Below are 12986 nucleotides of genomic sequence, written 5' to 3' on the forward strand. Positions count from 1 at the left end.
ACAGAGGGTAATGTCAGAAGGATGCTTTAGTGACTGGAAGCCCGTGTCCAGTGGCACACCACAGGGATCTGTGCTGGGTCCCCTATTATTTGTCATTTATATAAACGACATAGATGACTATGTGGGGAGTAGGATTAGTAAGTTTGCGGATGACAAAAAGATTGGCTGGGTGGTTAACAGTGAGGTTGAGTGTCTTGGGCTACAGGAAGGTATAGACGGGATGGTTAAATGGGCAGATAAGTGGAAGATGGAATTTAACCCTGAAAAGTGTGAGGTGATACACTTTGGAAGGAGTAATTTGACAAGGAAGTATTCAATGAACGGCATTACACTAGGAAGTTCTGAGGAACAAAGGGACCTTGGCGTGTGTGTCCATAGATCTCTGAAGGAGGAGGGGCATTTTAGTGGGGAGGTGAAAAAGGCAAATGGAACACTTGCCTTTATCAATTGAGGCATAGATTACAAAAGTAAGGAGGTCATGTTGGAGTTGTATAGAACCTTGCTGAGGCCACAGCTGGAGTACTGTGTGCAGTTCTGGTCGCCACATTATAGGAAGGATGTGATTGCACTGGAGGGGGTGCAGAGGAGATTCACCAGGATGTTGCCTGGGATGAAACATTTAAGTTATGAAGAGAGGTTGGATAGACTTGTGTAGTTTTCGTTGGAGCAGAGAAGACTGAGGGGCGACCTGATCGAGGTGTACAAGATTACGAAGGGCATGGACAGGGTGGATAGGGAGCAGCTGTTCCCCTAAGTTGATAGGTCAGTCACAAGGGGGCATAAGTTCAAGGTGAGGGGCAGGAGGTTTCGGGGTGGACGTGAGGAAAAACATTTGTACCCAGAGGGTGGTGACGGTCTGCAATGCGCTGCCTGGGAGGGTGGCGGAGGCAGGTTGCCTCACATCCTTTAAAAAGTACCTGGATGAGCACTTAGCACGTCATAACATTCAAGGCTATGGGCCAAGTGCTGGTAAATGGGATTAGGTAGGAAGGTCAGGTGTTTCTCACGTGTCGGTGCAGACTCGATGGGCCGAAGGGCCTCTTCTGCGCTCTGTGATTCTGATTAGGACATTTAAGGAAATTGTTACATGCAGCTGCGAATTTAAATATAGCAAACATATCATGCACATATCAGAAATATGTGAGCGTAGGAGGTTAGGTGTCAGTCCATCGAAGGCATGTTTCTCATGGAATCCAACAATATTTGCGAGAGCTGGGCCTAGAGGGGATCCCATGGCAACACCATATATATGGGCATACATGGTTTCATTAAAACTGAACTCAACTGTGAGAGTTGCTGAGTTCATAAGGTCAATGAATACTGATTCGCACAATGGTGGCGGATCTAGATCGCCATGATATTGTGCTGCAGCACAAATATCTATGGTTCCTTAAGTGGAACATTGGTGAATTGGCTAGCAATGTCAAATGAGCACATGGACACAGTGCTGCTATCGATATACAAGTTCTGTACGGCCTTCACAAATGTGAAGGAGTCCTTCACTGTGTATGTGGAAAACTTGCTCAAAACTAGTTGTAACAATTCGCCCAACCATTTGGCCAATTCATGATGTGCAGAACCGGTCATAGATAAGATGGGGCATAAACGGACATCGCTTTGTGAGTCTTGGGCAGCCCATACAAACAAGGACGTTGCAAACCGTGAGGACAAACCCTGTCATATATATCATGTGGCAGCTCATCGTTCTTATACAAGTCCAGCAAGTGTTTTTTTAGCCTACTTTTGAGCAAGGCTGTCCAGTCATACTGAGTGGCAGGTCCAATGGATACAAATTTAGATTGTCATTAAGAATGGTGTGCATTTTGTTGATATAGTCACGCTTGTTAAGGATGACGATTTCGCTCCCTTTGTCAAGTTTACTGATGTCCGGGTTGGCCTTAAAGCCTTGCAATGCTGGAAGACATTCACGCTGCATATGAAAGTCAGACAGGAAGTTCAGAATCCTGCAATATGTGTGTGTTCAGTCAGCGAGATGCACTTTCAAGGATTCGGCGTCTTCAGGGGGAATTTGTGGGGGGATAGTTGGAGTAGAGGAGCTGTCAAGAAGCTATCATATTTTCCTAATATTAGACTCATAGATTCATAGACATTTACAGCACAGGAGGCCATTCGGCCCATCGTGTCTGCGTCGGTCAACAAAGATCTGACTACACTCATCCCATTTTCCAGCGCTTGGCCCATAGTTCTGGGGCTATGGCAACGCAAGTGAATATCTAAATGCTTCTTAAATGTTATAGGAGTTTCTGACTCAACCACCCTTTCAGGCAGTGAGTTCGAGACTCCCACCATCCTCTGGGTGAAAACATTTCTCCTCAACTCTCCCCTTAGCCTTCTGCCTTTTACCTTAAATCTATGCCCCCTGGTTATTCACCCCTCTACTAACGGAAAAAGTGCCTTCCATCCACCCTATCTATGCCCCTCATAACCTTATACACCTCTATTAGGTCCCCTCTCAACATTCGTTGCTCCAAGGAAAACAACACCAGCCTGTCCAATCTTTTGCAAGCTCAGACCCTCCAGCCCAGGCAGCATCCTTGTAAATCTCCTCCACACCCTCTCCAGTGCAATCACATCCTTTCTATAATGTGGTGACCAGAACTGCATGCAGTATTCCAGTTGTGGCCTAACCAGCGTTTTATACAGTTCCAACATAACCTCCCTTCTCTTGTATTCTATGCCTCGGCTAATAAAGGCAAGTATCCCATATGCCTTCTTAACCACCTTATCTATCTGCCCTGCTACCTTCAGGGATCTGTGGATATGCACACCAAGGTCCCTCTGATCTTCTGATGTGGGATATGTTAACGCAAGCTTATACGTTTGTGTGTGTGTGTGCGTGGCTAATTTAATTAAACTAGAGACGATTCAACTGCAAGGTTTCAATTATCAAAGAAGTGAGGTGTAAAGCAGGCTTTTGAAATGGAAATGAGTAAAGCTAGGTGAGGTCAGCAGATACGGTATAAATGAAATTTGCATTTTTAGGTAAGTTGAGAAGTGTTTGATTTTCAAAGAGGAATGGAAAATGTTTACAACTGGCAAGGTAAGGCAAAGTGATTTCACTTATTTTTCCCAAAATTACTGGCCATAATGATAACATGAAAGATTTTTATATTCTGGGAAAAATAATTCCCAACGTCAAGTTGAAACAATGAGATTTACAGATTAAAAAGGGAGAAATATATTTAAAGAAGGATGGAAGGCTGTGAGAGGTGTAGCTGTGTGAGATCCTGAAAGGCGACTGTGTGAAACAGACTGGTGGAGAAAAAGCCTCTAGCTACCCTGAAGAAGTTTGCTGTTTCAGGATCCAAAGTTGTGTTTAATGCCTTCAGAAATCCATTATCCAGTGGGTGCTTGTGGTAAATTTTCTGGATGACTTTATAAATTTGGGATCTATTTGGACTGTTCCCTTAAAGGGGCTGTGTAGTTGGGAGTTAAGTAGGAATTTTTGGAACTGTCATAACTGTGTAACTATAATCTTGTGTGTGTTTATGTTTGTTCTTCTTTTGTAAATACATATTTCAATTTAACCTTTAAAATCTCTAAAGGTGGTAGTAGCCCCATTATGGCGATGGCGTATTGATCTTGTCGCTGGACTAGAAATGCTCTGGGGACCCAGGTCGAACTCCGCCAAGGCAGATGGTGGAATTTAAATTCAATAAAAATCTGGAATTAAAAGTCCAATGACGACGATGACCATCATGGCCATGAAACCATCGTTGATTGTTGTAAAAACCCATGTGGTTCACTAATGTTCTTTAGGGAAAGCAATCTGCCATCCTTACCTGGTCTGGCCTACACATGACTCCAGACCCACAGCAAGATGGTTGACTCTTCAATACCCTCTGAAATGGCCCAGCAAGCCACTCAGTTGTATCAAACCGCTACAAAGTCTCAAAAAAGGAAGGAAATTGGGACCACCCGGCATCGACCTAGACACCGAAATGACAACAGCAATCGCAGCCCTATCAATCTCTGCAAAGTCCTCCGTACTAACATCTGCCAAAATTGGGAGAGCTGTCTCACAGACGAGTCAAGCAACCTGACATAGTTATCCTCATGGAATCATACCTTACAGATAATGTCCCAGGCTCCACCATCACCATCCCTCGGTATGTCCTGTCCCACTGGCAGGACAGGCCCAGCAGAGTTGGCAGCACAGTGGTATACAGTCGGGAGGTAGTTGCCCTGGGAGCCCTTAACAACGACTCCGGACCCCATGAAGTCTCATGGCATCAGGTTAAACATGGACAAGGAAATCTGCTGATTACCACATCCCAGCCGCCCCCCCCCCCCCACTCAGCTGATGAATCAGTGCTCCTCCATGTTGAACATCACTTGGAGGAAGCACTGAGGGTGGCAAGGGTGCAGAATGTACTCTGGGTGGGGATTTCAAAGTCCATCACCAAGAGTGGCTTGGTAGCATCACTACTGACCGAGCTGGCCGAGTCCAAAAGAATGTGGCTGCTAGACTGGGTCTGCAGCAGGTGGTGAGGGAATCAACAAGAGGGAAAAACATATCTGACCTCATCCTCACCAACCTGATTGCCGCGGATGCAGATCCCCCACTCTAACATTACCATCAAAGCAGGGGATCAATCCTAGTTCAATGAAGAGTGCAGGAACGCATGCCAGAAGCAGCACCAGACATACCTAAAAATGAGGTGTCAACCTGGTGAAGCTATAACACAGGACTACTTGCGTGCCAAACAGCATAAGCAGCAGGTGATAGATAGGGCTAAGCAATCCCACAACCAACAGATCAGATCTAAGCTCTGCAGTCCTGCCACATCCAGTCGTGAATGGTGGTGGACAATTAAACAACTCAATGCGGGAGGAGGTTCCACAAATATCCCCATCCTCAATGAGGGGGAAGCCCAGCATATCAGTGCAAAAGATAAGGCTTGAAGCATTTGTTAACGTCCTTAGCCAGGAGTGATGATCCATCTCGGCCTCCTCTGGAGGTCCCAAGCATCACAGATGTCAGTCTTCATCCAATTCAATTTACTCCATGTGATATCAAGAAACGGCTGAAGGCACTGGATACTTGGGCCCTGACAATGTTCCAGCAATCGTACTGAAGACTCCAGAGCTTGCCACACTCTAGCCAAACTGCGCAAGTACAGCGCCCGTGCTCCTGATCTACGGACACCCGGGGCGGAGAGGGACGGGGAGGCAGGAGGACCTCCTAGTGAAACTCCTCCTGGCCAAGCCAAGTTGGTCCAGGCAAAGGGGGGGGTTTTCAAGGGGGTTGTCCAACCCGATGTCTGTCTCTCTTCCGTGGCTACGTTTGCGGCTGGGTGTCCCTGGAGAGGGAGCACACAGTGTCCACCGGCACCATCGAGGCCTTCCATGCTCGGTGGGCACCGCGGGGACTGGGGTGTTTTATTGACCCCTTTGATCACATTTTGGTTTGATGTTTGTAAGTTTCCTTTGAATTTTGTCTTTTGTTTTTGCAGTTTCCCTTTAAAGGACTGCCTTTTACTTTGTACCTGATTTTGTTAAATTAGTTTAATTGGTTGTGACCCAAAAGAATTACAACACTGACATCTACCAGTTTTGTGCAAAGTTGCCCAGGTATGTCCTGTGCACAAAAAGCAGGACAAATCTAACCCAGCCAATTACTGCCTCATCAGTCTACTCTCGATCAGCAGTAAAGTAATGGAAGGGGTCATCAACAGTGCTATCAAATGGCACTTGCTTAGCAATAACCTGCTCACTGACTCTCAGTTTGGGTTCTGCCAGGGTTGCTCAGCTCCTGACCTCATTACAGCCTTGGTTCAAACATGGCCAAAGAGCTGAACTCCCGAGGTGAGGTGAGAGTGACTGCCCTTAACATCAAGGTCGCATTTGACCAACTGTGGCATCAAGGAGCCCACGCAAAACTGGAGTTATGGGAATTAGAGGGAAAACTCTCCATTAGTTGGAGTCACACCTAGCACAAAAGAAGATGGTTGTGATTGTTGGCAATCATCTCAGCTCCAGGACTTCAGCAGTTCCTCAGGGTAGTGTCCTCAGCCCAACCATCTTCAGCTGCTTCATCAACGGCCTTCCTTCCATCATAAGGTCAGAAGTGGGGATGTTCGCTGCTGATTGCACAAGTTCAGCACCATTCGTGACTCCTCAGATACTATAAGACATGGGAGCAGAAATTAGGCCATTCGGCCCAACGAGTCTGCTCCACCATTCAATCATGGCTAAGTTTCTCAACCCCATTCTCCCGCCTTCTCCCCATAACCTTTGATCCCCTTACCAATCAAGAACCTATCTCGGTCTTAAAAATACTCAATGACCTGGCCTCCACAGCCTTCTGTGGCAATGAATTCCATAGATTCACCACTCTCTGGCTAAAGAAGTTTCTCCTCATCTCTGTTCTATAGGGTCTTCTCTTTACTCTGAGGTTGTGCCCTCGGGTCCTAGTCTCTCCTAATGGAAACATCTTCCCCACGTCCACTCTATCCAGGCCTTTCAGTATTCTGTAAGTTTCAATCACATCCCCCCTCATCCTTCTAAACTCCATCGAGTATAGACCCAGAGTCCTCAAACGTTCCTCATATGTTAAGCCTTTCATTCCTGGGATCGTTCTCGTGAACCTCCTCTGGACCCTCTCCAGGGCCAGCACATCCTTCCTGAGATACGGGGCCCAAAATTGCTCACAATATTCTAAATGTGGTCTGACCAAAGCCTTATAAAGCCTCAGCAGCACATCCCTGCTTTTATATTCTAGTCCTCTCGAAATAAATGCCAACATTGCATTTGCCTTCCTAACTACCAACTCAACCTGCAAGTTAACTTTAAGTGAATCCTGGACTAGGACTCCCAAGTCCCTTTGCACTCCAGATTTCTGAATTCTCTCCCCATTTAGAAAATAGTCCATGCCTCTATTCTTCCTATCAAAGTGCATGACCTCACACTTCCCCACATTGCATTCCATCTGCCACCTCTTTGCCCATTCTCCTAACCTGTCCAAATCCTTCTGCAGCCTCCCCGCCTCCTCAATACTACCTGTACCTCCACCTATCTTTGTATCATCTGCCAGGATGCCCTCAGTTCCTTCATCTAGATCATTATAAAGTGAAAAGTTGTGGTCCCAACACTGACCCCTGCGGAACTCCACTAGTCACCGGCCGCCATCCTGAGAAGGACCCCCTTATCCCCACTCTCTGCCTCCTGCCAGACAGCCAATCTTCTATCCATGCTAGTACCTTGCCTCTAACACCATGGGCTCTTATCTTTCTGAGCAGTCTCCTGTGCGGCACCTTGTCAAATGCTGACCCAGCCATCGAAGTCCACATCTCGTGAATGAAGAAAAAAAAACATCTGACTTCTGATTTGGGATGTAGGCACACCAGAATTGAAACCATGCAGAAGAACAAACTCCTCGCTTTCTGGGAGTACATGGTCAGGGAGATTTGTTACGTGTTTAGTGGGATCATTAATTGTGTTGCCAAACTGCTTCCACTTATGTGAGTTTATGGTGTGGCCATGTTTCAGATGAGTACTGTTTATGGTGCGGTCATTGATTGAAGCAATATAGCATGATAAACAGATCAAATCAGAAAATGAAAGAAATTTGTGCATCTCAGGCCAAGCGCAGTGTAGGGCATGACTTAAATTAGTGATGTCCCTCTATACCTCACCTGTGGCAACGCCACTTGCCAACCAATCAGAACTCTCCTCACGTAAAGTATAAATTGTTGTTTTCCCCTTATATTGGTATTCTTGCAAGTGTCCTGATGAGTGCAAGACAAAAAGCTTAGATTGGGCACCCCATCCACAAACATTCACTCCCTCCACCTCTAACGCACAGTAGCAGCAGCAGTGTGTACCATCTACAAGATGCACTGCAGGAATTCACCAAGGCTCCTTAATCAGCACCTTCCAAACCCCTGACCACTACTATCTAGAAGGACAAGGGTAGCAGACGCATGGGAACACCACCACCTGGAAGTTTCCCTCCAAGCCACTCACCTTCCTGACTTGGAAGTATATTGCCATTCCCTCACTGTCGCGATGTCAAAATCCTGGAACTCCCTTCCTAACAGCACTGTGAGTGTATCTATACCACATGGACTGCAGCGGTTTAAGAAGGCAGCTCAGAATTGCCTTCTCAAGGGCAATTATGGATGGGCAATGAATGTTGGCCTAGCCAGTTAAGCCCACATCCTTTGAATGCATGAAAAAATTTGGAACACATTGGAGGCCAAAAACAAAGGGGCCAGATTAGGAGCAAGGTGGAGAATTATAATGACAGGCCACTAGAAGCTCAGGACCACACTTGTAAACTGAACCTTGGTGTTCCACTAAGCAGTCACCCAACCTGCGATTAGTCTCACCAGTGTTGAGGAGACCACATCATGAGTAATGAATATAGTGTACTAAACTGAAAGTACAAGTAAATTGGTGTTTCAAATACCAACAGAAAATGCTGGAAATATGCAGGAATGAACATCGCCTGTTCCATTGCACTTTCCCAATTGCACTTCCCTCAAAACGGCTCCACAAAATCCTTTACCTTGCATCAGGAACAGAGAGACAAGCACGGAAAATGCCAGCCATTTGCCAACTGACAGCCAGTATGACTTATACACTTTCAGTGCCACAACTCCGACCTTCTTCCCCTCCTCAGACCCAACGTTGACCACGCTGAGGTCTTGTTCAACTGGCTTGTCTTTCTCCTCCTCCTCCTCCTCCTGAGGGCTCTTTGCCACAGCTGAGTTTAAAGAGTACAGACATGGTGAGTGTTAGTAGTGAAAAAATACATTGTGCATCTCAAATACTAATCAGAGATCAAAATCCAAGCAAGTCACATTCTCCATCCCGCTGTCACCTCCAAAAAAATCCCTTCTCTGTCATATACGTTGTGTTGCACATTGTTCTTGTAGTTTAAATTTCATTGGTCAGTTTTCAGCCCAACCTAGGCTGCGTCTGGGGGAGGAGAAGGAGAGAGCAATAAGCAAAATACTGCAGATGCTGTAAATCTGAAATAAAAACAGAAAACCTTGGAAACACTCAACAGATTTGGCAGAATCTGTGGAGAGAGAAACAGAGTTAAATGGTGGAATTTTCTGCTCCGAAGACTAAGGGTTAAGGCAGGTGGGAAAGGCCGGGCAGTTCATGGCAGGCAGGCTGGGATTCATCTGCCCCACCGTTAACTTCATTGGGTCATATTTCCAGGCGCCATATTTAAACAGCACCCATGTACACATTCACTCTGTGCAGCCCAGGGCTTGTCATGGCAAACACCAGCATAGCCCCCAGAAGAGACAAACCTTGTGCGCTGAACTTCAGTGACAAGGGACTGGTGACACTCCTGCAGACAGCTGAGGACCGGTGGGGGGTACTTTACTGCCGTGCTGGGAGCTGAAGGTCCACCAACCTCACCACAAATGCTTGGTAGGAGGTCGCTAGGGCAGTCAGAGCCTGCGATGCACAGAAGAGGACCACTCTCCAGTGCAGTAAAAGGATGAATGATCTCATCACGAGAAGTCTATAATGCAGGTTTAGGATTAGGAAATTAGGAAAGCTCATAGAATGTTATCATTTATTGTGAGGAGGTTTGAATATAAAAGTAGGGAGGTTATGCTTCAATTATACAGGGCATTGGTGAGACCACATCTGGAGTACTGTGTACGGTATTGGTCTCCTTGTTTAAGGAAGGATATAAATGTGTTTGCAGCAGTTCAGATAAGGTTTACCAGCCTAATACCTGGGATGGGTGGGTTGTTTTATGAGGAAAGGTTGGACAGGCGAGGCTTGTATCCGCTGGAGTTTAGAGTCGGAGGTGACTTTATTGAAAAATATAAGATCCTGAGGGGTCTTGACAGGGTGGATGTGGAAAGGATGTTTTCTCTTGTGGGAGAATCTAGAACTAGGGGTCACTGTTTAAAAATAAGGGGTCGCCCATTTAAAACTGAGATGAGGTGAAATTTGTTCTCTCAGAGGGTCGTGAGGCTTTGGAACCCTCCTGAAAAGGTGGTGGAAGTAGAGTCTTTGAATATTTTTAAGGCAGAGGTAGATAGATTCTAGATAAGCGAGGGAGTGAAAGGTTATTGTGGGTAGGTGGGAATGTGGAGTTGAGGTTACAATCAGATCAGCCATGATCTTATTAAATGATGGAGCAGCTCGATAGGCCGAGTGGCCTACTCTGCTCCGAATTCATATGTTCATAACCGTTCCTCCAGGGTAAGTCAACCTTCTCCTCACTCTCAACTCACACTCCCACAAGGTCATCAGGAGTTCACAGGGTTACAGTCTACAGGAGTCTCACACACTGCCAGCACAGGGATATCACTACTGACTCTCACACATACTTTGGCATCTTTATCCCTTGTCACATCCTGCACAAGCCACGTCTTCACCCCTTACAATGGCTCACTCAACACACACAGCAGATAGGCATCCTTATCATCTGCTTTGGCACATTCTGCTCGCAGTTTGCCCACCTGTCTTTACTCAGGACAAGATCACCCACAACTGTTTGGAGAGATCCCAGGCAAGAGGGTAGCACTGGAGCTCAGGCCAATAACCCCCTTGAAGAAGCAGGCAGCAGAGCTGGCTGGTGAGGACAGGCACCATTCCTGTGCCGAAGCAGAGGTCGGCGTCTCCCAACAAGCCAATGTGGCCGCACCGACTAGTCTTTGTCCACCCTCCAAAACTGTGATTGCTCTTTAATGTAGGTGACTATCCAGCCAATCACTATTAATCTCTTCCCTTACAGCTACCAGCAAGAAAAGGAGAGACACTGCCAGCCATCCCATCAGCCCCAACCCCACACCACCTCAGATGAGGATCCTGAGGACCCAATGAATGTAGAGCCATCACTGTGTTCACCTGCACCCTCCACCGGCACAGAGAGACACACCTCGATGGGATGGAGTTCTAGAACTGGCTCGGGGTCACAGATTTGGGTCCACAGCAGGCGGAGGCAGTGATCACCAAAGTCACCGACACTCCAAGGGCCACTGGAAGCCAGGCTCCTGCTGAGTCCGAGTCCAATGACAAGCCTCTGGAATCGGCCCTTAGAAATGTTGGAGCTCCAAAGACAGGCAGAGGGGTCTGAAGGCATCAGCAGATTAGAACGTAGGATGGAGGAGTCCGTCCATATTCTGTCTGATGTCGTGGCACCAACATGCCAGTGTGTCGAGGTCACCATTGGAATGGTGGCATCCACCATGAGGGAGGGATGTCAGGCAAGACGATGAATGGGGTTGGGAGAGCTGGAGCACAACATGGAAGGGAAACACACAGACTCGGGAGGGAGAGGGAGTGGGTGCACGCCTCAAGACTGGGGGGGAAGGGGGGTGATTACTGTTGCACAAGAGGGAAGGGGTACACCGAGTCATATAACTCGGGGGGGGGGGTCGGAGCACAGGAGTGGGGGGAGTGAGTGCTGAAGGAAACAGGGGGGATGAATGTCAAATAGGACTGAGGTCAAATGATCAGAGTGAGAGAATAAAGACCATCCTGTGGCTCTGAGGACCACATTGTCAGGGGGAGAGATTAAAGACCATCCAGGGGCTCTTTGGACCACGTTGTCCGGGTGAGAGATTAAAGACCATCCTGGGGCTCTTTGGACCACGTTGTCCGGGTGAGAGATTAAAGACCGTTCTGGGGCTCTGTGGACCACACTGTCAGGGCAAGAGATTAAAGACCATCCTGGGGCTCTGTGGACCACATTGTCAGGGTGAGAGATTAAAGACCATCCTGGGGCTCTGTGGACCACATTGTCAGGGTGAGAGATTAAAGGCCATTCTGGGGCTCTGTGAACCACATTGTCAGGGTGAGAGATTAAAGACCGTCCTGGGGCTCTGTGGAGCACATTGTCAGAGTGAGAGATTAAAGACCATCCTGGGGCTCTGTGGACCACATTGTCAGGGTGAGAGATTAAAGACCGTCCTGGGGCTCTGTGGACCACATTGTCCGGGTGAGAGATTAAAGGCCATTCTGGGGCTCTGTGAACCACATTGTCAGGGTGAGAGATTAAAGACCGTCCTGGGGCTCTGTGGAGCACATTGTCAGAGTGAGAGATTAAAGACCATCCTGGGGCTCTGTGGACCACGTTGTCCGGGTGAGAGATTAAAGGCCATTCTGAGGCTTTGCAGAGCATGCTACTGGATTCTGTATGGCACACATGTCTTGGTTCTAGGCAAGGCTTGTCTGCTCAATGGGGGTTGTGCATAGCATGGTGTGCAGGGCTTCACACACGGTGGTCCTGGGCGTGGCTGACTTGGTACTGGGTTGCAGATGGGATGGTCATTGTCAGGGGAGGCATCTGCAGACTGTAAATGAGGAAAATGTAATAAAGAGGTGGGGGGAGCTAAGGAGCGCCTATAAATACAGACCAGAGAATCGAGTGAGATGGGGAGGTGAGGCGCGCCAATCAATACAGTCTGGGGATTCAAGTGAGGCGCGGAGCTGAGGAGCACCTATAAAGACCGGAGATTCGAGTGAGGAGTGGAGCTGAGGAGCGCCTGCAAAGAAGAATCAGGGATTTGAGTGAGGAACAGAGCTGAGGAGCACCTATGAATACAGACCTGGGATTCGAGTGAGGAATGGAGCTAAGGAGAGCCTGCAAATACAGGCCAAGGGTTCGAGTGAAGAGCAGAGCTGAAGAGCGCCCATAAGTACAGGCCGGGGATTCGAGTGAGGAGTGGAGCTGAGGAGCACCTATAAATGCAGACCAGAGATTCGAGTGAGGAACGGAGCTAAGGAGACCTACAAATACAGGCCAGGGGTTCGAGTGAAGAGCAGAGCTGAAGAGCCCCCATAAGTACAGGCCGGGGATTCAAGTGAGGAGTGGAGCTGAGGAGCACCTATAAATACAGACTGGAGATTCGAGTGAGGAGCAGAGCTGAAGGGCGCTTAAAAATAGAGGCCAGGGATTTGAGTGAGGAGCAGGACTGAGAAGCGCCGATAAATACAGGCCAAGGAATCGAGCAGAGCTGAGGAGAGCCTACAAATATAGG

At 47.7% G+C, this 12986-nt stretch overlaps 1 protein-coding gene across 3 annotated transcripts in view; it reads right to left on the reverse strand.

Moving 5' to 3' along the window:
* The window catches only part of abcc10 (ATP-binding cassette, sub-family C (CFTR/MRP), member 10), a 235541-nt gene that overhangs the window by 89857 nt on the left and 132698 nt on the right, over positions 1 to 12986 (reverse strand). For all 3 annotated transcript variants that reach the window (XR_013576686.1, XM_078542808.1, XM_078542807.1), the window contains one exon: positions 8534 to 8731. Coding sequence is in view for 2 of the 3 variants with exons in the window: in XM_078542808.1 (XP_078398934.1) it covers positions 8534 to 8731 (198 nt within the window). In the remaining variant the exon portion in view is untranslated. The remainder of the gene's footprint in view (positions 1 to 8533; positions 8732 to 12986) is intronic.

This window comes from Cetorhinus maximus, chromosome 5, assembly GCF_964194155.1.
Source record: "Cetorhinus maximus chromosome 5, sCetMax3.hap1.1, whole genome shotgun sequence".
Classification (NCBI taxonomy): domain Eukaryota; kingdom Metazoa; phylum Chordata; class Chondrichthyes; order Lamniformes; family Cetorhinidae; genus Cetorhinus; species Cetorhinus maximus.